This window comes from Genypterus blacodes, unplaced genomic scaffold, assembly GCF_046128005.1.
Source record: "Genypterus blacodes isolate CSIRO-AG114 ecotype Tasmania unplaced genomic scaffold, CSIRO-AGI_Gbla_v1 ptg000067l_1, whole genome shotgun sequence".
In the NCBI taxonomy this organism is placed as follows: Eukaryota; Metazoa; Chordata; class Actinopteri; order Ophidiiformes; family Ophidiidae; genus Genypterus; species Genypterus blacodes.
In genome coordinates, this window is record NW_027466879.1 from 9,813,096 (window position 1) to 9,837,722 (window position 24,627).

The 24,627-nt window shown below is 42.3% G+C and overlaps 1 protein-coding gene across 1 annotated transcript in view; it reads right to left on the bottom strand.

Moving 5' to 3' along the window:
- Positions 1-22,339, bottom strand: part of LOC143004482 (nuclear receptor ROR-alpha A-like) — a 56,516-nt gene extending 34,177 nt beyond the window's left edge. Inside the window, exon 1 of the mRNA XM_076155381.1 lies at positions 21,835-22,339. Coding sequence (XP_076011496.1) covers positions 21,835-22,012 — 178 coding nt within the window. The 5' untranslated portion in view covers positions 22,013-22,339. The remainder of the gene's footprint in view (positions 1-21,834) is intronic.
- Positions 22,340-24,627: the final 2,288 nt, after the last annotated feature.

The window sequence follows — 24,627 nt, forward strand, 5'->3', positions numbered from 1 at the left end:
TATCTACACTATATGATTCTGAGTGGTAAGACCTTACAGAGGCCTTCTGTTAAACTGTTAAACCTGTCAAAGTACACAAATTACTTACACCTGCAGACATGCAACAACAAAGCCATGTTAATAAGACAGGGCTGCACTTTTAATCGAGTAGAAATCACAACTTGGCTACATGCGATTACCAAATAGCAAGAAACTGTGATTTATTTAAACAAATTAAGAATTCCTTGAGGCCCGCTCCAAAGCATGTAGTACTGGGGTAATTAGAGTAATTGTACAGCTGCCCTGTGAGGGCTCGTGAGGAAGTCAGTGCAGCGGTTTGCCTGAAGGGATCATAGATGTGTCGTAACCACAGAAACGTGCGCGTGTGAGCCAAAAGTGCAGCTTTAAAGTTTGTTTGACGTGAGACGACTGTCAGATCCTTTTAATCACTGCTGCAGTGTTTTCATTTTATTCCTGCTAACGTGGTACTAGCATTCATTCACTCATTGTTACCATTTTCACTCTTTTTCATTAAACAAGAATGCAGACTGAACTGGTATCACTACAGCTTGGTTTTTTTTTTTGTTTTTTTTGGATATTTTTACTGAAGCAGGCATTTGACATGACAGCATTTAGTTATGGGACATTTTGGAGATCGTTTTTTATCCAGAAAGAGGGGGGGAAAGAGAGAGACACAGAGAGAAGAAAGAGGGTTGTATATTTGTTATTATTATTGTTGTTAAAATGTTTTCAAAGAGAGGCAGAGAGCCAGAGGGAGAGAGAGAAAGGAGAACTCAAAATAGGCAATATAATGTTCAAGTAAATTGGAACAAGCGAAAGCCACGGCCGAGTCTAGGATGACATCAGTGATGTTGATGCGATGACCTCATAGATACAGTTTTTACAGGAAAATCAAAGAGAAGATATCCCACCCAAAGACCCGACCCATCCCAGCAGTCACACAACCCAACATGCACACAACCCTGTCCTGGCCTGCCTGGGATAGAAAAATAAAAAAAATAAATAACTGTTCGGTGTTTAAGTTTCAGTCATTGGTCTGGCCTGTAGATCTGTGAAGTAGGAAAGAAATGGTTGCCATCTCCCTACAGCTTGGTAATCCTTGCGTCACAATTAGGGACGGTCATGAAAGTATATACATATTATAGCATAAATTTGTATATTGTGACTTGCCATAGTACTGGAATTAAATGTTTTTACTATGTCAAGGGCCATCCCAAAATTGTATTATCATTATTATTTATAATTGTGTTGCAATAATCTCAATTACATCTTTTTTAACAAATAAAGCTGCATGACTTAAGAAGGTTGTGAATATGAAGCTTGACTGACTGGGTTACGTTCCAAAATCTGGTTTCAGTGCAACACCACAATAAAAATGCAGCAGGCACGAATCTGCCTTTTAGTTTGCTTGATATTTGAGCTGGGAAGTAAATAATTGGGGTCTTGTCTGGGCTCTCTGGTTCATGACCAATTTGAGCCTCCCTATTTACTGACTGCAAGACTGTCCAACCACTGAACACTTAATAATCATGAAAGCAACAATGATTGCAGCTGATGTGCAGAAGGAATTAGAATTTCTAACACAAAAACAATTCAGCCCTGCTCACTTCATTAATGTGCCAGGCTCAGATGTTATCATTCAACCCTTGTGTGCTTGACAGGCGGCGGTTCTGAGGCTTTGTGTTGCATTGAGGTTTCATCAGCCGGATATCACAGAAAAACGTGAAGCTCCATTAGGAGCCTGAGCAGCTTTTCTTCTGTCACTGAAGCTCTCAGATTTCTGTCAGAGGCCGAGCTGAGAGAAATCAAAGACCAAAATATTTTCTGACAAAAATAAATATAAAAAGAACAAAAATAACACCCAGTCAAATGAATCAAACACAGCCAAATCCAATTAGAGGAATATGAATGTGTTGGTGTGTCTGAAGTGACAACATCAGGATCGCTGGGTTGGAAATCCAGAATCTGCGGTGGGAAATGAATGAACACAAACAGAGAGGAGGAGTGAGGAGGAGTGAGGAGGAGAGAGGAAGAGTGAGGAGGAGGGAGGAAGATTGAGAAGGAGGAGGGAGGAGGAGTGAGGAGGTGAATCTGTTTGCTTCAAGGCCGAAACATCATCACATCTTCGTCCCTTTACAATGTTCACATCAGATTTTTCGAATGATTGTTACTTAACTAAGTAAAGAACTACAACATTTTAATTCTCTCCTAATTAGTGTTAGTTTGCCAACACAGGGTTACTTTGATCGAGTCGTCTTAATAAATCCTGACTGCTGCCAGTGTCAAGCAGAACTGCAAACCTGGCAATGCGAATGTTTACTTGACTAAGGCTTAGTCAGTTACAGTCGCACGTTCACATCAAAGGGGCTGGGTCTCATCATTGCTTCGCCGGAACATCACCATTCTTCAACATTGCATAATCTACGTCTGTCACTCGCCGTGAACATTCTGCATTTTTCGTGATTATTTCCATCCATAACGTGCATGTCAACGTTTTTCACCTCTGTTTTTTTTTTTTTAGAGAGAGAGAGAGAAAGAGAGAGAGATGTGACAGAGTGTCTCCTCCACCTGCTACAAGCACACTGAGGGGGTGAAAGGTCTGCCCCCCCACCCAGCCCCTGCCACATTATCAGGAGGTGAGAACAGGGACACACACTCACACTCTCTACCGATTATGCCTGTGTGTGTGTGTGTATGTGTGTGTGTGTGTGTGGGTGTTTGTGCAGCCAGGTTTCAAGAAGCCAACCTCGAGACATCTCAGTCCTGAGTCCTCCCACAGAATTTCAGCTTGAAAAGCAGAAGCGCTGAATTTATGACTTGTAACTGCAGCGCAAAGTCTCTTATTGGTCAGAAATGTCTAGAAAAGTAACAAAATCAAAGAGGGTAGTTGTGTTGGTTTGGTGTTTGTGCTCAGGCGTTTGTACGCCTTCATGAAATCACAGCCAGGCACAGTGCCACTGCCAGCCTACAGAGGGCGGTGTTAATATCATTTACTGTTACATAATATTACACAGAATTAATCTTCAAATTAAACACAGCAGGAGCGATGATGTAACCACGCAGTTATGCAACGTGCTCTCCAAATTCAGAGTGAAACATGAGCTGGAGGAGCGTGTGTGTACGTACGAGTGTGTGAGAGAGAGAGAAAGAGCGAAAGAGTGCAAGACAGAGAGAGAGAGAGAGACTCAGCCTCAGCAGAAACGTATCACACACAACGTCAACAGATCATTTACTGAACATGTTTGTCCCTAGAGTTAGTGTACAGCTCCCTTCTTCCTTCCTTCCTTCCTTCACTTACTAGGTCCCTTCCTTTGTCCTTGCTTCCAGACAGACACACACACACACTCACACACAGGAGAAGCAGGTCCAGAGTACACCGTTATCTCTCGGCCACATGCATTAGTAGGAGGCCGTCATTCCCAAACCCATTTCAACAACAATATCAGCATTTCAGCTCATCATTCACACCGGACACATGTAGTAACTATAACCTATACGCTGTTTTTAGGCAAACTTTAATTACATAAAGCTGTCAGGAAAAGGTAACGCATGCCATCAAACTGTTTGTGTGTGTGTGGTAGAAGTGAGAGGGTGGCATATGATTTTATGTGTGCGTGTGTGTATGTGTGAGGCGTTCTTCCTCCTTACTATTCTCGCTGTCACCTCTCCCCGTCCTTGCCTCTCCAACCTGCTCAAATTAAACTCGGATTACTGCTGGCTTCATGGCAGGAGACATAAATTAACTTTGGGGAATTGAATTTTGAGCTCTGGAATATTTCCTCCATTGGGCAAAGATTCATCGGCAGTGGCGACGGTGTGAATTTGGGAAGTCATTTGGACTTTTTAAAGTGCATTTTCACACTGCAGGAGCCTTTTCGTGCGCTCAGGATGGAGCTTTTGTTTTCACACTGAAGACATTTTCACACTTTGATGGCTCAGTCAGACTCAGACTCGGTCACACCTAGGAGTGGACCGGTCTCAGTGTCAGGCCGGTACAAAACAAACCCCGGAGCGGCTTCGCCTATGGAGTGGACAAGAGATCAACACATTTTCCAAACCGACTACAAGAAGATTTATGGATCCATTGATTGGAGGAAAAAGGTTCCCCACCCCTGACCTAGACTACAGCATATCGATTATTCGGCACAATCCATGTTGTTTGACTTTTCTGGCCTATGAGCAGCACGAATAAGAATAGGAATAAGACTAATATGCAAATTTTACACTTAAATGGACAAAATAAATAGGTCAAAAGGTAATCGAAGGAAAAGTAAGATAGATCGTGGATAAAACAGAAACTCAATCTAGTGAATAAAATAAAGGAAAGGATCCTACATAACTTATTGGGTGTCATTTAAGATCCTTCTATAAGCATGTTACTCTACCTGAGCTCAGTTAATCAAGACTTCTGAAATATGAAGGTCTCCTCTGCAAAGTTTTTGTCATTTTGTCAACCAAGGACTAATGTTCCCTGCTGTCCTTTAAAAGATGCAACACTTTGCGTGTTCTCGCTTTGCGCCATCAATCACTTGATGAGTCCACATGTCACCTTTCTTTTTCTAAACACTGGATACCTGATCTGGGAACAAAAATGAATCAATATTGAGAGAGAGAGAAAAGAAAAAAGAAAAAGCCTGCGCAGCTCCTGAGGGTGAACGAGTGAGATGAAAAACGAGGTGAGAGAGAAAAAAATCCTCCAGCAAAGTAAAACATCACTTTCACTTCAACTTTGGTTAACTTTGCTCAAAGTGAGAGAACACAGAAATACATCACTGCTGCTCAAAAGCTGATCCATCAGGACGTGTTTCACAGAGAAGACACACAAAAGACGTGACCTCCTTGAGAAAAATTATTATACAAAGACAACGGAGTGTGTGTGTGTGTGTGTGTGTGTGTGTGTGTGTGTGTGTGTCAGGTCAGTCTAAGAATACCAGCTCCACAGTATAAAAGATGGGAGAAACTTCTTCATCGATCAAACATCGTTCCACTTTCACGGCAGCAGGAAATAAGGAAAAGGCCAGCTCTCCTCTTCCTCCACCTCCTCGCTCTCCTTTTCTTACTAATAGATGCCGGCCGAGGTCACCGACGCACCTGAGCGGCAAAGTCACCACGTGAACTCGGGGAGAAAGCAAGAAAGCACCGACCGAAACACGGAAGTCTGTGTTTTTCTACCAACCGAGAACGATTTAACATGTTGCTCTGGTAACGCTCTGGAATCCAACATTATTTAGGCTTAAATAAATGTAGAATGAGAAAATACTTTTTTCAAACTCGGAAAATATTAACAGTAGAATTGTTTTGAAAAGACTGTAGAAACCTCTCATTAAAGAATCCTTCCACATCTGTTCAGCCCCACATTACAGCCCCAGGTCTCAGTAAACATTATGTCTCATATCCGAGCAGACCTGAGGGCACGAGGGTGGAGAGATACGCTCTCATCATAATAATGAGGCAAGGAGGAGAGAGAGATACAAAGATGTCAAAACTTATGTCAAAACATCTCATATCTCCATTCAAGTATTGTTTGGACCTATAGGGAAAGAGAGGCAGCTTGATTGGGTGGAGGGAGCAGAAGGCCTGATCAATAAGGAAAATCTGTTTCTCAGATTTCCTTAAACATTCATTTCTTTTCCTCCATCTCCTTTCTTTCTCTCCATGTTTCACTTCCTATCACACTTTCCTTGTTTTGTGTTTCACTTGTCATCCCTCTTCTTCTCCTTCACCCCTCTATAGTCCCTCTCTCCATCTCTCACTCTTTTTTTCTCACCGTCTCTGCCACCCCAACCCCCCCATGTCCTCTCCTCTCTCCCAGCAGGGGTGAGGGTGATTGGTCCAAGCTGGTGGCTGTCAGCCCCCTGATTGGCTGAGACATAGTTGAGTCAGATCAAAGTGATCTGTGCTGTTTTGGCCCGAAGCTAGCAGAGCACAATAAATGTGTGTGTGAGTGTGTGTCTGTGTGTATATCATCACAGCAGGAGGACTTGCAGTTAACAAGTTCTCTGCTGCTATACATTAATCTATACATTCATATGGTATAAGAATATAAAATGTCACGCTTGTGTGCTTTGAATGTTTTCTGTAGGTGTTCTGTTAACTTAAGTCCCTATTATTAAGCAACACTGTGATTATGTTGGCGCTCATGTAAACAGCAGAGTTCATTATCAGTAATCATGGCAGTATGCAGCATAGAGTATGGAGTGCTGCAGTTTTAATCACACCATACATACGTGATTATGTTTATTCACCTCTGATGGCACTGGAGTTCTTGACAAAACATAAGATGGTGCATTTGTGAGCAGTGCGGCAACAAACAGGCACATGGCATTTACCATCTTATGGTAAGTATCATGGGAAGTGTAAACACGGAGGCGCAGATGATACTAATATGTAATACTGCTGTTGTTCTTTTATGTAAGAAATACATAGAAATGTTTCACGTGTTGTCTGTCTTGCGAGAATAAGAACAGAAACATGCCAATATCCCGTACTGCCTGAACACAACGAATCATCAAAGTCATGGAAAATAGCCTGGAAATGAAATTGACCAGGTTTGCCCAGACCTTTAACACCCTAACCGTGGTATATTGTTGTGACTGTGAGCTTTGGAAGCGAAACCAGCCGTTGCTATGGGGTACAAACAATCTTCTGATGGGACTTTTAGGTTACAAATACAACAACTTATCCATTAACAGGCAGGGTTCCTTATAAAACCTCCACTCACATTGTCAGCATCTTTATGCTCCTTTCTGTGCAGTCACAGTGAAACATTTGTCACCACAGCGCTGTAAGTGTGTGTGTATGTGTGTGTGTGTGTGTGCAGTCAGTCCTGTGCAGTGCAGCTTGTTCATTGCGGCAGCCTGCAGCGCCGCGCGAGGAGCCGACTGGCACCGCGTCAGCTGACAGGACTCACCTGCTTTGATCTCAGTGGGGGAGGGAGGGATCTATTTTCATTTTAAAGAGATGCCAGTATGGAGCCACACCTCCGCCGGCGCTTATAGTGATGAGCCCTGATCACAGTGTGCTGTGATCCAGCTCCAATTTGCCTCCATAAAGACCGGGAAAGGAAATATGAGTCTATGACATAAAACAGGAGTGGTGCTTACATCAATCAGCTCTCTCCCTTTTGGGGCTGCAGCTACACTCTGTCTGTTTTGTCCTGATTTACCAATTTAATCTTTCAGGTGATTAAATGTCAGTTTAACCCAAGATGTAAAAGTATGATGATTATTATGAATGATTATTCATATTAGAATAGTAGTATATAGTATATAGGTTAGTAAATTATATATAATATAACGGTAAGTAGAATAAGCATAACAATAACATATCATTATTGTTATTATTATTCTATAGTTTTTATTAGAATAGAATAGAATAGAATTATGGTTGATTATTCAGACATAGTAATTATTACAATTTGTGAATCCTGACACAGAAGAAGAATCAATGCTTTGATTCTGTTTATGCAGATTAATCTTCCACCCAGGCAGGATTTTGTTCCGGATGTATCTAGTGGTTAGCCGCGGCCTGCTAGCAGACAAGCTGCGTACAAACTCCACCAACTGCTCAGTAACTCTCAGAGAGCGCGAGAATAACGTTCTGTTTCAAACTTTATCTGCAAGGACCTGCGGCTGGTTCAGTGTGGTTGGAAATGCCGGCTTCAGTAACATGAGGCCAGATGTGTTATCACATCGAAGCATAATATTGCATCCCAGTATTCCCAGACCCTCCGATAACATCCTCTCCCTAATGTTTCACCCTTGACCCTTCACTCCTATTGTTCTATGTGTTGGCAAAGTAGTGTGTTTGTGTGTCTCAACTCAATGATGTCATCATCATGGTGAGGCAGCGGTTCAGTGGGTAGTGCTTCCGCTTGGGAACCGGAGGGTCGCCGGTTCGAGCCCCTGCCGAGGTGCCCCTGAGCAAGGCACCAAACCCTCAATTGCTCCCCCCTCTGCGAAGGGTGGTAATGTAATGTAAGTCGCTTTGGATAAAAGCGTCTGCCAAATGATCGTAATGTAATGTAATTAACAACTGTGACATCATCCCATCTCCCACAACTATAATTTGTTCTATCTTGATACAAAATAAAGCATAGAATAAAAATGTAAATAAAATAAAAAGCCCTCTGTGCCCCTGTCCGACCCCTGAACAATGTTTCTGGCAGGTTAGGAGGCGATTGGAGAAATGGGGCTCATTTTAACTCTGAACAAACACAAGCCAATTATAGCAGTAGGATGGATGCACCAAATAACAGAACAGATAATGTTCATAAATATAAAACAAACAAACCAAAGAAAATGAAGTAAACAACGTCTTCCTAACAACTTGGATGAGATATTTTACTGAAAGGAAAAAGTTTTCAACATCGTCGTGAAGTTGCTCTGGTTAGATTTCATTTCTTTGGGGATCTTTCCTTGGCCTCAGTGTAAAGGAACGTTCCACTGTCACAGCATTATGAGGACGTTTCAGAGAACAGCCTGCATATCTGTCGACTGAAAAGGAGAAAATACCAAACGCTGTCACTTTGCCTTCTCCTTCTCTTGTTATTGCACACTGAGAACATAACTGACTGTTTGAAACGTGTGTGTGTGTGCGTGCGTGCGTGTGCCTTTCTGTGAGTGTGCGTGTTAACAGACAGTTAGCAGCAGCTCCTGCAGAGATTACACACACACACACACACACACACACAAATGATAATTCAGTTTGTTACCTTGAGCAGAACGCACTCCTCGTTTATGCCTTTATTTTCTCCGCCGATGATATATTGAAGGACAACCTGGTCTCACTTTCTGCACACTACCGCCACTAATCAGCACACATACACACACACACACACACGCACATCAAACAACAGCTTTTGCATCATCTGTTCCTCCCTGGTGGATTCAACACAAGAGTGAAAATAATCAGAGGCAGAGCAGATTTCTGTCACTTTTCCTTTCATTTCCATCTTCATGTACTCCACATGTGCAATGTTGACACAAACAGTTGATCTATACTGTAGCTGGTCGCTGAGCATTGCGTCATATACGCAATAAACAATACTGCTAAACTTCCACAGAGAGTCAAGATCTTACATCCAGCTCTTTTGTTTACCCGCAGGCTTAGAGCCAATCACAGCAGGCGTTGGCAGAGCGGCGTGGCAAGTCATGGACAGGACGCCAGACAAGACAGACAAACTCATTCACGCTCACATTCACACCTATAGGCAAGATGGCCATTCAGCTAGCCTGCATGTTTTTGGACTGTGAGAGGAAAGCTGGATTCAATCCTTTGACCTTTCATAATGTGCTGTGCTCTAAGTGAACATGTAAACTGTAAAAGCTGGTTTTATACTTGGATTTCCCAACAGATTTAAATTTTTTGTGAGTTTTCTACTTACAATACAGAATGAATGCAGAATTTTTAAGAAATAGGGAGTTAAAAGAGACCTAAGAACGTTCTGGAGTACAGGAAGTCCTTTCAGTGAACACTTTGAGGTTTAAATGATAAACCGCTTTCTACAGCGTACAAATGACTCATTTTCATCTCGACTCTTCAGTGCTGTTAATGTTCCATCACATCACGGTCTCCTCACTTTCACGTTCAGCAGCAATCTGACAGAACAATGAGCATCTTCAGCTCTAATCCCGGGGTCCCGGCGTTCAAATCCCTTCCTCGCATTTCCAACCACCGCCGGACAAGATGCCAAACCTGCACGGAACCCTCCAGATAAACACTGACTGAGTGATGAACTGGGTGGAAAAAAGCGACAACACAATTACTCTGTGCACGCTCGGCAGAAGAACAAAGAGGAGATCAGCTTTGTATGCAAATCCACCCGCACCTCCCTCCACCTCCACTGACACCAACGCTGGGGAAAAATGGACTGAGATCAAAGGCAGCGCCAAGCTGACGTGACTCCAGAGAACAGAAGCGGGTGATTCGGGATTCACGGCAGTTAAACGATGCTTCACTCTGATCCTGCAGTCAAGCTTCATCTCGCCGTGAACACACACACATATACAGAACATCCAAACACGCATGTCCTCATTATAATGTGAATAAGGAACTGGAACATCAAACTGCTTCACAGGAATTAGATATAACAGGTACAGGATACAAAACCTGTTCATGCTTCACCTAAAACGTGTTTCCTTTAAAAGTGCATGGGGCAAAGTGCAGCAAAAGAGGAAATGCACAGAGAGAATTTTACGATTATAAAATTGAAAATGAAGGTAAGATTACCAAATGCATCTGAGGGAGATATTTATTTGCTGGCTCAGAACTTTTCAATCAATACTTGCACTGTTACATCTACATATGTATATTTTTCCTTTCTGATTCCAGATGACATGAATAGATCCCCACACAAACACACACACACACACACACCCTTCATGTGGCCTCATAAATGTTTCAACAGTCCAGCTGTGATCTTTGTACTTCAAGTTTCTTCAAGGCTGCAGCTCAAAGTGTGTGTGTATGCGTGTGTGTTCTGTCTTCTGTCATTTTCATGCCTATTGAACGCTAACCCTCTAGTAGCGTCAGTGCCTTGCTCAAAGGCTCAGATAGTTTGAAGGTTGCCATCATGTAAGGTTCACAAACATGTTCCTCTCATTAACAAACACAGTAACTGCTTCACTGAAGTGAGAAAGTGAGAGAGAGAGAGAGAGAGAGAGAGAGAGAGAGAGAGAGAGAGAGAGAGAGAGATTGGACTGCATGTTCTCTGATTTTCAGCTAATCAGCTGAACATCACATACAGTACTCGGCTCATGCCACAGTTTGGACCTATGATGTCATGGTGTTTGTGTTTGTGGGGGGGGGGGCAATTTACACTGCATTGACTTTATCTTTCATTTGTTGCATAGAAAGCTGTACAGCCAATTTGGGAATGTGTTTTCAAGCAAACTTCTCAAAAGTGTCACATCTGATTTGTTCTTCAGAGAGGCAGAGGAAGTTAGGACGCAATCTGAAATAGATCATATCACAATCAATTCTGGAAAATTTTCAAAACTTCTTTTCTCACCATTTCAACATTATTTTTCATTGTTGTTAGACTTCTTTATGTTGCGTTCCTTTCCCAGAAAATGTGTAATTTTGAGATTTTGTTTCGACAATTCCCCTTGTTTTTTTTGTATTTTGGAGTTTTTGTCCCAGGATCAAACTCTAATCCATACCACTCTGACAAGAACAATCTGCTGCTTTCTGAGGGTAACTAAAAACACAACAACACACAACACACCCACCTTCACATTGTTTAGTGCAGAAGAAAGGCAGGGTGGGGTGGAGTGCGGATTAATAAATCACATCACCCTAACTGTGACAGCCATGACACCTCTGTGACACCCATCTCATTGTTTCATCTCAACCTGCAACTCCCTGGAGAGGCGAGCGTGTGCTTCTGTGTGTGTGCATGTTGGTGTGTATGTTTAGGGAGGCTTGTTGCCACAAAAAAGAAGAGAAAAAGGAGAGCACACAAGTTTCGGGGTACAACTATTCTGGTGGCAAATGAAATCAAAGTGAAAAGTTGTTGTTTTCACAAGGAACTGCAGTTGTAAATTAGATTTACTTTTACTGTGCATCATCCAGCAACACACTGCATTACCGATCAACTTTCTCCACAAACACACACACACACACACACACACACACACACACCTGGTGCAGATTAAACGTGTTAAAGTCTGTAATTATCCGTTTTAGGCCACCAGAGTTCCCAAAAGTTGTTGTGCAAAACTAATCCCTACTGGAAAAAAGTAGTGAATGTGCTTCTTTGAGCTGGGCGGTGAGCGTGGGAAAGGAGGTATTGTTTTCTTTAAACTTCCAAAACAGCAAAAGATTCACAATTCCTCACGGATTTCAATTTGCTAAAAAGACATAATGGAATGGAAATCCAGACAATCCAACATGACAAATCCATCTCAAACTGCCAAACTGTGCACACGAACACCATCCAACACTCAGGATCGGTCATCATTTTCCTAAAATCAGCAAAACGAAGCTCAAAATCAGCTAGTTTGTCAGCGATCCATTCAAGTCCATTCAAGAACTCTGATCACAATTGGGCATCAAATGCACTGGAGGGAGAAAATCTGAAGTTCATTTGCTCCGTTTTGGATCAAGTCTTATCATTTTATTTTGGATTTGGACCACAAAGTGTGTCTGACATTTGGATCAAAGACATAATCTACGACTGAGTATGCAAAAAAATAGAAACTATTTATCAGCTGGTCATGTCATCACGGGTGGTAAACGTCTTTCCTGACAAATTTTCACCCTACTTACTATGCAACTTATGTGATTTTAGTAGAAATTTTTTAAAAAAATGTAGCAGCAGATGGATCCACTGGTTGTGTGTGTGTGTGTGTGTGTGTGGGTGTGTGTGTGTGTGTGTGTGTGCGCGCGCGTGTGCGTGTGTTTTGGCCTCAGAGGGCCTTGCTCCTGGCAGTGGATCGCAGACACAACTTTCTGCAGGAGGAAACGTGGCCTGTATCAGATTCTGAAATTTACAGTGAAGCAAAGTCATCCAGAGGTTTTTAAAGGAGCAGAAGCAGAAACAGGTTTTAGTTTAGAAGAACAAGCACTCCTCACACACACCAAGGCCAAGGTTTGGGTTTTAACATTGGTAGGAACGCCGATGTTACGGGACATAACATTCAAACCAAGACTTATTCTCTTCTTGCTTGTTTCCACACTCCTATGCCGTAGGACAGTTATCTAAATTAAATATGGATTCGGTTTTGCTGGTAAGGACACAGAGCCAGGATGGTTTATCCAGAGCCTGATGAGGAACTCAAACAAGTGTGCAAGCAGATCGCAGCAGGGAGGCAGACTGGGCTTTCTTTTCCGAGGCGGCCCTGACAGGACGCTCCTCACCATCTGGAGCCCCTGGACTCTCTGAGCAGAGTCCAACCTGGAGTTGACACTCTTTAAACTGCACAGCGCTAATTGATATTTGCAGTCACGTTGGCCACCTGTCTGGGACAAAGGGAGGAGGAAGAGGGCAGATGGAGGAGGAAGAGGAGGAGAGGGGGATGAGCAGGGGATGCAGCAGAACAGCAGGAATAGACACACATACACACACTCACACACATACCTACAACTTCCAGCAAGACCAATTAAAAGCTTTTCAGGACCTTTTTATACTGCCTGAGACTAATATAAGATCAACTGGAAAGACAAAAATACAGCTGCAAACAGCAATTAACACATTATCACAGTGGTGGTGTAGCAGCTGAATGGGGTGTGAAGTGGGAAATTTGGGACATTGCAACAGCAGAAATAGCTGCATGTATTTTGGAAAAGACAACTATTCCTGTAAATTAAAGAAATACAGACAATTCAATCTGCCCATTGGCCAGGAGCACTAAAGGCAAAACAGGAAGAAATCACTCTGGAACATGGAACAAACAACAGAATATGTCTTAGTTGTGGTCATCATTGGGGCTACACATCAAACAGACGTTGTTATGACGACAGAATGTACAATTTGACTGCATGTCAAATCAGAAACAGAAATTTAAAGTGTAAAATATGTCACGTCGACCTGATTGGGCTGAAGGAAACTCACATCTGACAAATCACTTCATGTCAGTTTCATGTTTTCAGTTTCTAACAAAACAAAGAGGATGAAGCAAGAGGAATACAAGAGGATGACGAGGGGGGCACGACAAAGGAATGGATAATGGGGGTCGGGGATTTGGGGGCATTTATGTCGCGACTCCATCTGCGTGACTCTGCAGGAAGACGCTGCCTAATGAAGCGAAGGTGCTCGGGTGGAATCACCGTACGGCCTGATCCCAACACGCCAGATGTTTTCACTGCTCTTTGCACGTGTGTGTATGTGTGTGTGTGTGTCTGCACAGGTAAATCATAAATAACCTGACATATCGTGGGTGTAGATTGTATAACTGTCCTGCCACCTGATATGTGATCACAATCCAGACAGCATCTAGATAATGAGGACGCATGCTGATGAAATTGCCTGTAGGCTTGAATGGGAGTGTGATCGGGTTGTCGCCCCCTTGACTGCTGGGATTGGCTCCATCAACTTGACCTGAGAGGGTTCATCACACAGGCTCCTCTGCTCAGCCCCATGTTGTTAGAGAATTATTGTAGGATTTGATTCAGTCTGCAGCAAACGGAGCACTGAGCGACTCTGCTGCATCAGAGGGATCAGAAGAATCTTCAGCATATCACACACACACATTCTCTCTCTCTCTCTCTCTCTCTCTCTCTCTCTCTCTCTCTCTCTCTCTCTCTCTCTCTCTCTCTCTCTCGCAGAGCTGTATCTCCCATGACATTGCATCAAAGCTTTAGCTGAGCTGAGGCAGATGAAAGCTGAGCTCTCGTCTCTGGTGATGATGATGTGATGATGATGATGATGGAGCAGTAGCTATATCAGCCACATGTGCACATAATATGACATGTTCGGTGTTGTCCCTTACACAGACGCCTCGTGCAACCAGAAATACAAGGACTGACTGTTCTGAGCCTGACATAGAAGGAAGAAAGCAGGGCAGTAATATTTGGATGTATCCGGTCAAACCAAACGCAGGCACATTTTCTATCTGGGTATCATAATGATTACAAAACACGCTCTCTGATTTTGGGGCAAAGTGCAATTGACCAGGTGCCAAGTGGTGAAAACTTTGAGACCTGTGCATCTCAACAGCTGAGCCAGATCCTCTCACCTTTTGACGTCCCTTAATGAGCTTTATAAATGACGACTGCCATCCCAGGAGGGACAGGGTGACAGGAACTGGGGCTCACAATACCATAATGTCATACAGATCCAAGGCCCTTTTCCACCAGTCAGCTGCAGTGGCGGAGCAATTACAGTCATCATCAACGAGTGGCAATAGAATTCTTTCCCTCATACTCCCACGTTGGCCCTGGCGATGGAAGGGACACGACAAGCACCCTTATGTCCTGATGCCACTGATGGACTCTGTGGTGGAGCCTGGACAAGTGATTGCTCCAGTGGATTGCCAGGGAGGGATCAGGCATTCCAGTAGGTGTGTCCTCCCACTGCATTGCTAGTTAGAACATCCTGTGCATTGCTGAACATTACAAACAGGATGGACGAAAGGGAACATTCTGTCAATTATCATCGTTTCTGTTGAGTAAAAGAAATTATTCATGTTTTGTTTATAAATTGCAGACTTTGCACTGAAGACTGTGTGTTCTCATACTGACTGTTCAATTTGTTCAGTGTTCTTACATCATCATCATGATTAAAGTCCTCAGATTGACCTGAACAGCAATGTTCTTACTGGTCATGTTGGCTCGGTTGACCATTATGGTTGAGTGACTAAGACAAACATTCATATAATTCCTGTAGTTCCAGGGGGTTCCTTGGCTCTGTGACTTACGGTCAAACTATGCACTGACTTTGTACTTGCTTCTCTCCATGAACGTGGCTTTAAACTACTTTATCCACCCATCCTCACTACTCACTTGGTTTGGCAGCCACAGAGTTTCACCTCTTTCCAAACATGATATTTCTGAAACTGTGATCAGATTCATCCACCATCTTTGACAGCTGTGTGAAGTTGAAGGGAGATTATGTTGAAAAATACATGACTGCAACACCTCAGTCAGTCTTCTGAACTATCCATCAATCAATCAAACTCCATCCATGCAGCAGTCTTCATACAAAGCTGCAACTCAAAGTGCTTTCTGTCATTGACTGAAGTATAACCTTCATGCTCAATATAGATTTTAATAGTGATTTAAGAAAGGAAACCATTGAAATCGTAGACTATTGCTCATAAAACATTATATAATTAAAACATTTAAGTACATTCCAGACTCTAACAGGATGTTTTAAATTAGCACTTAAAAGTGTCAATATTAGCCAATAGGATCACAACTTATCAATCAACCCCTGTCTATCTCCTTTCTTTGTATGCCTGATCTGTTGATACTCTCAGCGTGTCTGATACTGCAGGATCGTTTTCTAATTGAGACAATAACATTTCCATGACAGCAGACTTCCGTCTTTATCGGGATGCAGCGAGGCGTGTTCAGCCAAACACGAGCTCTGACGCACAAAGGAGCTGCCAAACGCACTCCTGAACAGCTGGCATCACACCACAGCAAGATGCACTCTGAGAAATTGTCATCAGTGATGTAAGAGATCCAGCCCTCAAGCATGATGGGAGTTGTGTTTATTAAATAATGTGAAGTGCAGGAAAAGAAGATGAAGATGAAGTAGAAGAAAATAGGTTATGACTGTGATCAACTCACACGGATAAAAGAAAATTGATTTGGTTACAGGAGCTGCAGCTCTTTTTACAGAGTGAGTCACGCCCACTTCACTTTGGCAGCCAAATATAGCAAAATGACAAAGAATATCAAAAAATATAGATGAAATGTTATTTGTTTCACTAAACTGTATTGTTAACACTACTACATGTTCACATATGAAGAATATAAATTACTTGCCTAACTATCCTCTACAAATCATGAAACGTATCAAACAATGCTTTTTGGGGGATAAACCAAAATGTATTATCACAAAAAAATTCAGTAATATGGAAACGAGCTGGAGACAGCAAATAGTGTATAACAACAATAATAATAATAATAGCAATACTAATAATAATAATAATATTAATAATAATAATGATAATCCATAATTGCATCATGAGTGTTGGCTGTGAGCTACAGTACATGCAGCTCCTCTTTCCTGCAATATTCTTTGCTGCTATAGAAACTGAAATGATAGAAATAAGAAGCAAATTAAACTGGCCTTTCACACCGCAAAACTCATAATTTAATCCCATTAGCAGCAGCATTAAGGAAACCGAGCCATAGAGAATGTGCTGGCCAATACACACACACACGCACACCATCATCAAGTATCCAGGGAGTTGAATTCATCCTCACTGCCTTTCTGCTGTGCTTCAGAAGCACATCATCACCCAGTTTAGTGTTGAAACAAGAGGGTCACAGCCTCACTCTCATGCCCCATAAAAAAAACTTCTCTGAAAACTGAAGCAGGAAGTTGAAGCTGGGCGCCGTCTCAGGGGAATCTGGGCCGGCTCGCGCTCTTAGGTGAGATAACAAGGGCGACGCCTGAGTCAATACAGCGGCAGCAGGTGGAGCGGGTTAGTTGTGCAACATGAACCGACTTGCACATGACCTTTGACCCTGTTAAGGTTATTCTTCGTGGTTTGTCAGTTCTGTGAGATGATTGACAGTTGTGAAGATGACTGCTGCCTTTATGCCACAGATAACAACATGCTGCAGACCAGTGAACCTTGTGGTCTTACAGGAGCCGCGCTCACACTGTAACTGATCGCAGATGATCTCAGTTTGGTCAGCGGAGTATGAAAAGCGCATCAGGATGTGAGCACTCAGCACAGATTCCTCTCTCCATCCTCTGCTGTCGTCTTCAGTTACACACCTCAACCTGATCTACACAGACGATACACCAACTTCAGGAGACACGAAAAGTCGACCGATCCCTCTATCAATGGTCTGTCCTGCACTGGTGGGCAACAATCTATCATGTATAATGGAATATCTACACATTTCATTGATTTCTATCAGAGCCATTCCATAATTTTGTTCTTTTTCCATTTCAAATTCTATTTTGAAATCTTTGCAATGCTTTCATGTGCACACCAATTTAATTCCGTGCTCCGTTGGTACAGCATCACCGTACACACTGAGTGATAACATGCTTTTTTTTCTGCCCTTTCCCCCCCAAAACACACAAATACATAGAATACATACAACATGCAGCCATATTCATACGAGACTACAAGACAGGCTTCTGTGTCACATGGTTGCAGTTGACCGATCACATGTGATTATGCTTCAGGCACGAGCAGGCAACACCCGCAGACTGAGAAACGTGGATGCTGGTAAAACACTTGCTCAATCTGTACTTTTGTACTTTGTGCCTGAGTGTGTCTAAGCAGGTGTGTCAACCCAAAAGTGTTACATGTTGACTTCAACATGTTCCACCAGTGGAGCACTACTGAAGGTTTCAGTGCAGTTTAGACCTATTGATTTCATACATAACTAAATATCATAGTTACAATGCTAAATTAATTGAGGATTTTCCATTTGAGTTCAACAGAGGCATGGACACGACTGGACATGGACATGACCATGATTTAGACTTAATCCCAACTAAAGTCACATACTGGCTGACTCGAGACAAGACTTGATCATTGATTCAACAGATTCTTAATGCTGAGAACAATCAGCGCTGGGTTTAGTAATCATGATGACAAATCTGATTGAAAGAAGGCAAAAGAGAGAAGCTGTGACACTCCAGAGGCCTGAACACTGCAATCTGACCGACTGTAATCCCAGAGGGTCTTGACATTACGCAGACATTATCTAAAAGCCATTCAATCTGAAGGTTGAGGTTAAAGGTTAAAGCTAGAGTTAAAAAAAAAATCGAAGAGTTGAAAGATTACATTTCTATTTAGACACGAATGTGGACATGTTCGTTTGTTCATTAGGTCCAAAACAATTCTGAGATAAACATTTAAATTTGGGAAAAACTAAATCAGACATGAGAGACTCAATCTGTTTTCAGACTAAGTTTGAATCTAAAATAGCCTGATCTTTATCTTTGGTTTGCAGATGTCTGTGTGACATTTTCCTGAAGCAGCAGGAATGTGGGTCAGCAGGTTTCTTAGGAGCATTCAGCCTTTAAGATGCTCTCAGGTCAGTTTTACGGCCGTCAATCTCACCCACTGGGTGCTCTGACACCCTGGCCTCCTGACCTTCACCACTTACATAACACACTTCTGCTGCCTTCAAGTGCATTCTAAAATAACACAACTGCAGGCCTTGATGACCCTGACCTGCAGCTTTGGGTATCAATTCTTACTTTTTAGAAATGATTATCATTAGTTTTATTTTAGAATATTTTTGTTCAATCTTGGTAGTTTTTGGCTTCTTCCACATGCTGAATCACCAAGCATGCAATTGGCCTCGACTCCACCAGCTGAGCTACCACTCCTGCATTACTATCTGTTTTATGTATATAAATATATATATATAGTGATTCATTCTGCCACTAACCTATATTTGAAATAAATCTAGAAATAGACTGGACACACGAGAACTTTCAGTCTGTCATCTTTATACCTATTTGACTCGTTTACCAAGTTAAAGTTCCCTGAAGATTTGCCAAAACGAAAAGCAAGAGCCCTACGCTTCTAAAGAGAGTTAAATCAGCCTTTCAGAATAAAATCCCTTCATATAAAGTGCCAGAAAAACATTGGACCCAGTCCACTGAGACTGTGGGATAGTAAGTCAGACACAACACCAGCCAGAGGCCATTTGGGGCTGTCCTCATCTTACAGCAGACATGAAGACATTTTTATAACCTACAGTATCAATTCCATCTTAACGACTTTAAAATCCGAAACTGAACGCATTATCAAAGTGTGTGAACCTTATAAAGACGTGTTTGACAAATCAGAAGTAACTGTTGTTATCCCTACACATACCTACAGACTTTTTGTGTAAATGTAGATTAGCATTAGATTTTACGAGGCACAACTGAAGGCATCATCTGACCCACTGTGATCTGTGTCTGACTTTTTTTTTTTAAATTTAGGATTTATTATTTACTCTGGTCCTAGCTCCTCCTGGCTCTCGGCTCTGGCTGAGTGCCTCCAAAAACAGACTGAGACTCAGATCTGCTGGTCTTCATTTCCACACAGCTCAAACACTCACAGTGGTTTTTCCCTTCAACAGCTGTTACATAACTGGCTGCCCCCCTGAGAAACTCAATGGAGCTCGCTCTCTCGCTCTATCTGTCTCTCTCTCTTTTTCTCTCTTTCTCTCTCTCTCTCTCTCCCCCCCTCTCTCTCCAGTCTGCATACCAATAATGGGCAGCAGGAAAATCTGCCGTTAGGCCGGAGAGAGTTAGACACTGGGGAGATATGGAAGTGAAATGTAATAATTCTGTTCCTGTGTGTGACAGTTTCCACCACTTACAGGTCGACGTTACATTACAAAACATATTGAGCAGTGGAACAAGAAAACAAACCATGGTGTCAAAGGAGGGAGAGAAACAGAAGGAAATGCTGCACGGTTCAGTATAAACTCACTGCAAACACAGCAACTTCCTAAAAGGCCTCAAAATACCTTGACAAATCTCAGAGATCACCCCTTAACAGAAGCCATTAATTTTGTGTTTGCAGCTGTTAACGTACCTAAACTAACTTTATTGATCAAGTGGTTTATGGTTTATATTTGTGGCCTGTCCCCTAATGTTGCAAATTAAAGGGAATGAGACATTACATTTTGGAGATTTATGGGAGTGAGAGATAAGATGTAACTGCAAGAAGAACAGCCTCTGCAGCATCCCTGTCAAATAGCTGCATGAGACTAGAGCTTCGATCAAAAACATACAATTACCAAGGGATTTGACAGCACAGCCAACAAAATACACACAGTGACTGACGCATCCCCATCACCTTCCCTTGCATTTTTCCATATCATCACTGGATCTCAAGGAGAAAATGTGTACAGACATCTTTAGAGAGATTCGCAAAGAAACCCAAACATAGCCACAAATCTGTGTGAACAACAACAACACAAACAAGGGTCGTCTTCAAAGACTAGGAAAACATCATGAGATCCCCTCATATTTCCCCCAGCACCGCTTCATCAGAGAGAACATTTTCCAGTGCGCCGTACATCTATGACACCAGGAAACAGAGCCCCTCACTTATATTTCGGACAGCGTAAACATCGACTCAAAGATTAACATTTGGCAGCATGTATTATGGTGTTTTAGGTTTAATTTAAACGGTGAGGCCTTAACACAGTGGGAGGCGTCTTTTGCTCTTAATATTTTGGCATAATAGTCACATCTGGTCACTGTTTAAAGCTCAGAGCTGCATCTCTATAACTGCTACACATACTGTATCTACGCTTGAAATAGGCCCCGTTGACGCATTGTTTATTGTTGCCATGGTGTTCAGCACCAAGGACAGCATGCAAGCAAGCCACTTAGTCAAAACACTGGTCTACTTTTATCCACTTAAGCAACTTATTCCATCCAGGTCCTCTGCTGCCCAGTCAAATCCACTCCCCCACCTCAATCTCAGCGCCCTTATACAATGTGATCCTGGAGCTGTGCATGAGGGCGAGTGTGTTTAGTTCTCAGTTATGCAATCATAAAGGCATTTTATAGATTTTAAAGGGCACTTGTGTGCTATTGATTGTGTTTGGACTTTGTTTACAGACACTGATTTTAACTGAAAATGAAGAGATAACAGCTGTGTTTGTACTTGGTGTAAAGGCCAAAACAACCTTTATCGGGTCAAAATGTTTCGTACACTTATTTCTGCATTTTAGGGTTGATAAGTCATTCATAACAACTATGAGAATTTTTTGAAGATAGTGGATTACAATGTTATCAGACTTTGCTATGGGTCGACTTCAACAATAAAGTTTCTTATTCTGCATATTTCCACTTAATCTTAATAACAAAAAAATCTATCTGGTTTAAGACAAACATTGAAACATTGGAGAGATTCTGTCTGAAATCTGCTGAAATGTGAGGGTGAGGTTTTGTGAAATCTTCAATCGGATGGTTTGAGTTGCAGCTGATTATTGGCGGCTGTCGGCTCACAATGTGTCCGGCTTTGTGTGACCTCCTGCCCGCCTCTCAAAGACCGGAGTCCCCCTAAAACTCCAAAACTGCTGCTGCTGCGTGTATGTGCGTTCTGACACATGTGGTGGAAACACACGTAACAATCATGGCCGTGTGTGTCTGCACCAGAAAGCTTTTGAAGTTCCTCATAAGCGACCTGACAGTAGGTTTATCAACAATTAAACATTATAAAGCTTTAGTCTTACCTCTGTTAGAACCCGAGCTGGAGGAGCTGGACCCGGAGCTGCTGTGTCTCCTCGCCGGTGTCTGCTGTTCGCCTTCCCGCTGTGTCTCCAGACACACCGCCGTCACCGTGACCGGCGTAGCGGGCTCGGAGCCGCTCCTGCCCGTGTCGCTCTCCGGATCCTGCGGGGACGACTCCATCCACGCACACAACCAAAAAAAACACAAAAGCAAACAAATTCCCTCGCAGCGGTCAGATTATAAACCGCAACGATTTACGCTTGCAGCCGGTGGAGTGATATTTGAGAAGGGAAAAGCGTGGCTGCTGAGCGGCTGTCAAGTCGCTGCTGTGAGCGCGGTTTGGAAGAGATGAAGCCCGGCTTGAGGGGGAGGAAGGGCGGCGCTGTGGAGAGCCGGGCTGCCTTCCCTGGAGGCTGAGACCCGCACTGGTTTCTCAAAGACTCAGGACTCACTGCTGGATCTGAAAGAATGTTCACGAAGTCTGTAACTACTGAAAAGCCTTGTCAGCAGACTTAGCATAGTTTAAATTAATACTTCGGATTGTTTATTACTGTTGGTACAATATTCTTAAGTCTTAACAAAAACATTGAAACCGCAATAAGGGCTCTGTCATCTGGGGTCATTGTTTCTAAGGTCATCTGACTTCATTTATGCACTAAAATCAGATTAAATGTTTGTTTTTGTCTAAAAAGATGAATAGATGGGTTTTTTTCTATAATCCAGGAGATTTGGATTTCTTGATCCAACCTTTAATAATGATAAAATGCCACATTTTGGTTTTTCAAAGCTTGACACAATGTAGAGAAATGAAACACTAAAACAGAAGGCTTTGCTTCCATCTGGAGGGCTACATTAAAGCTGAAGCTGTGGGAGAAATTGGAAACTAAGGTCATTTTGAGACTTTGTTGAATCTAGGATTAAATTGTGACAGTGTTGCAAAGAAAAACATCCAATAAACCAAAACGTATAAGTATAACGTATACGTATAAATTCATGTGGGAACACGTACTGATGTATCTAAAAAGCACAGAACAAGGTAACTATTGTGGCTTGAGCTAGTCAGGTGCTTTTCCTTCCCCTGTTGCCATTGTAAAGTAAAGCAAAGGGGAACATTTTAATGATGGAGATGTGATCTGTAAAAAACATTGACCCGTGGGTCATCGATTTTTGAAACTAGAGAAAACTTGAAAAGACCATATCTTGGACAAGGAAGGAGATAGAGAGCTAAAATTTCAGACACAGCATCCAGGCAGAAATGGCATGAATTTGTGTGAATTTGGGGCAAATTGGGGAATATTGAAAAATTCGAAAAACGTTGACCAGCGGGTAATCGATCTTTGAAACTAGAGAAAACTTGAAAAGCCTATATCGCAGACAAGGAAGGAGATAGAGAGCTAAAATTTCAGACGCAGCATCCAGGCAGAACTGGCATGCATTTGTGTGAATTTGGGGCAAATTGGGAAATATTGAAAATATTCGAAAAACGTTGACCCGCGGGTCAGCGCTTTTTGAAACTAGAGAAAACTTAAACAACCATACGTTTTTCGAATATTTTCAATATTCCCCAATTTGCCCCAAATTCACACAAATTCATGCCATTTCTGCCTGGATGCTGCGTCTGAAAGTTTACTTCTCTGTCTCCTTCCTTGTCGGAGATATCGGCGTTTCAAGTTTTCTCAAGTTTCAAAAATCGCTGACCCGCGGGTCAACGTTTTTCAAAATATTTTCAATATTCCCCAATTTGCCCCAAATTCACACAAACTCATGCCATTTCTGCCTGGATGCTGCCTCTGAAATGTAAGCTCTCTGTCTCCTTCCTTATCGGAGATTTTGTTTTTTCAAGTTTCCTCTAGTTTAAAAAGTCGATGACCCGCTGGTCAACGTTTTTTTGAATTTTTTCAATATTCCCCAATTTGTCCCAAATTCACACAAACTCATGCCATTTCTGCCTGGATGCTGCGTCTGAATTATTAGCTCTCTATGTCCTTCCTTGTCCGAGATATCGGCTTTTTAATTTCTTCTAGTTTAAAAAATCGATGACCCGCGGGTCAACGTTTTTTGAATTTTTTCAATATTCCCCAATTTGACCGAAATTCACACAAACTCATGCCATTTCTGCCTGGATGCTGCATCTGAAATATTAGCTCTCTATCTCCTTCCTCAGCCGAGATATGGGCTTTTCAAGTTTCCTCTAGTTTAAAAAATCGATGCCCGCGGGTCAACGTTTTTTGAATTTTTTCAATATTCCCCAATTTGCCCCAAATTCACACAAACTCATGCCATTTCTGCCTGGATGCTGGGTCTGAAATATTACCTCTCTATCTCCTTCCTCGGCCGAGATTTTGTTTTTTCAAGTTTCCTCTAGTTTAAAAAATCGATGACCCCCAGGTCAACGTTTTTTGAATTTTTTCAATATTCCCCAATTTGCCCCAAATTCACACAAACTCATGCTATTTCTGCCTGGATGCTGCGTCTGAAATATTAGCTCTCTATCTCCTTCCTCAGCCGAGATATGGGCTTTTTAAGTTTCTTCTAGTTTAAAAAATCGATGACCCGCGGGTCAACGTTTTTTGAATTTTTTCAATATTCCCCAATTTGCCCCAAATTCACACAAACTCATGCCATTTCTGCCTGTATGCTGCGTCTGAATTATTAGCTCTCTATCTCCTTCCTTGTCCGAGATATGGGCTTTTTAAGTTTCTTCTAGTTTAAAAAATCGATGACCCGCGGGTCAACGTTTTTTGAATATTTTCAATATTCCCCAATTTGCCCCAAATTCACACAAACTCATGCCA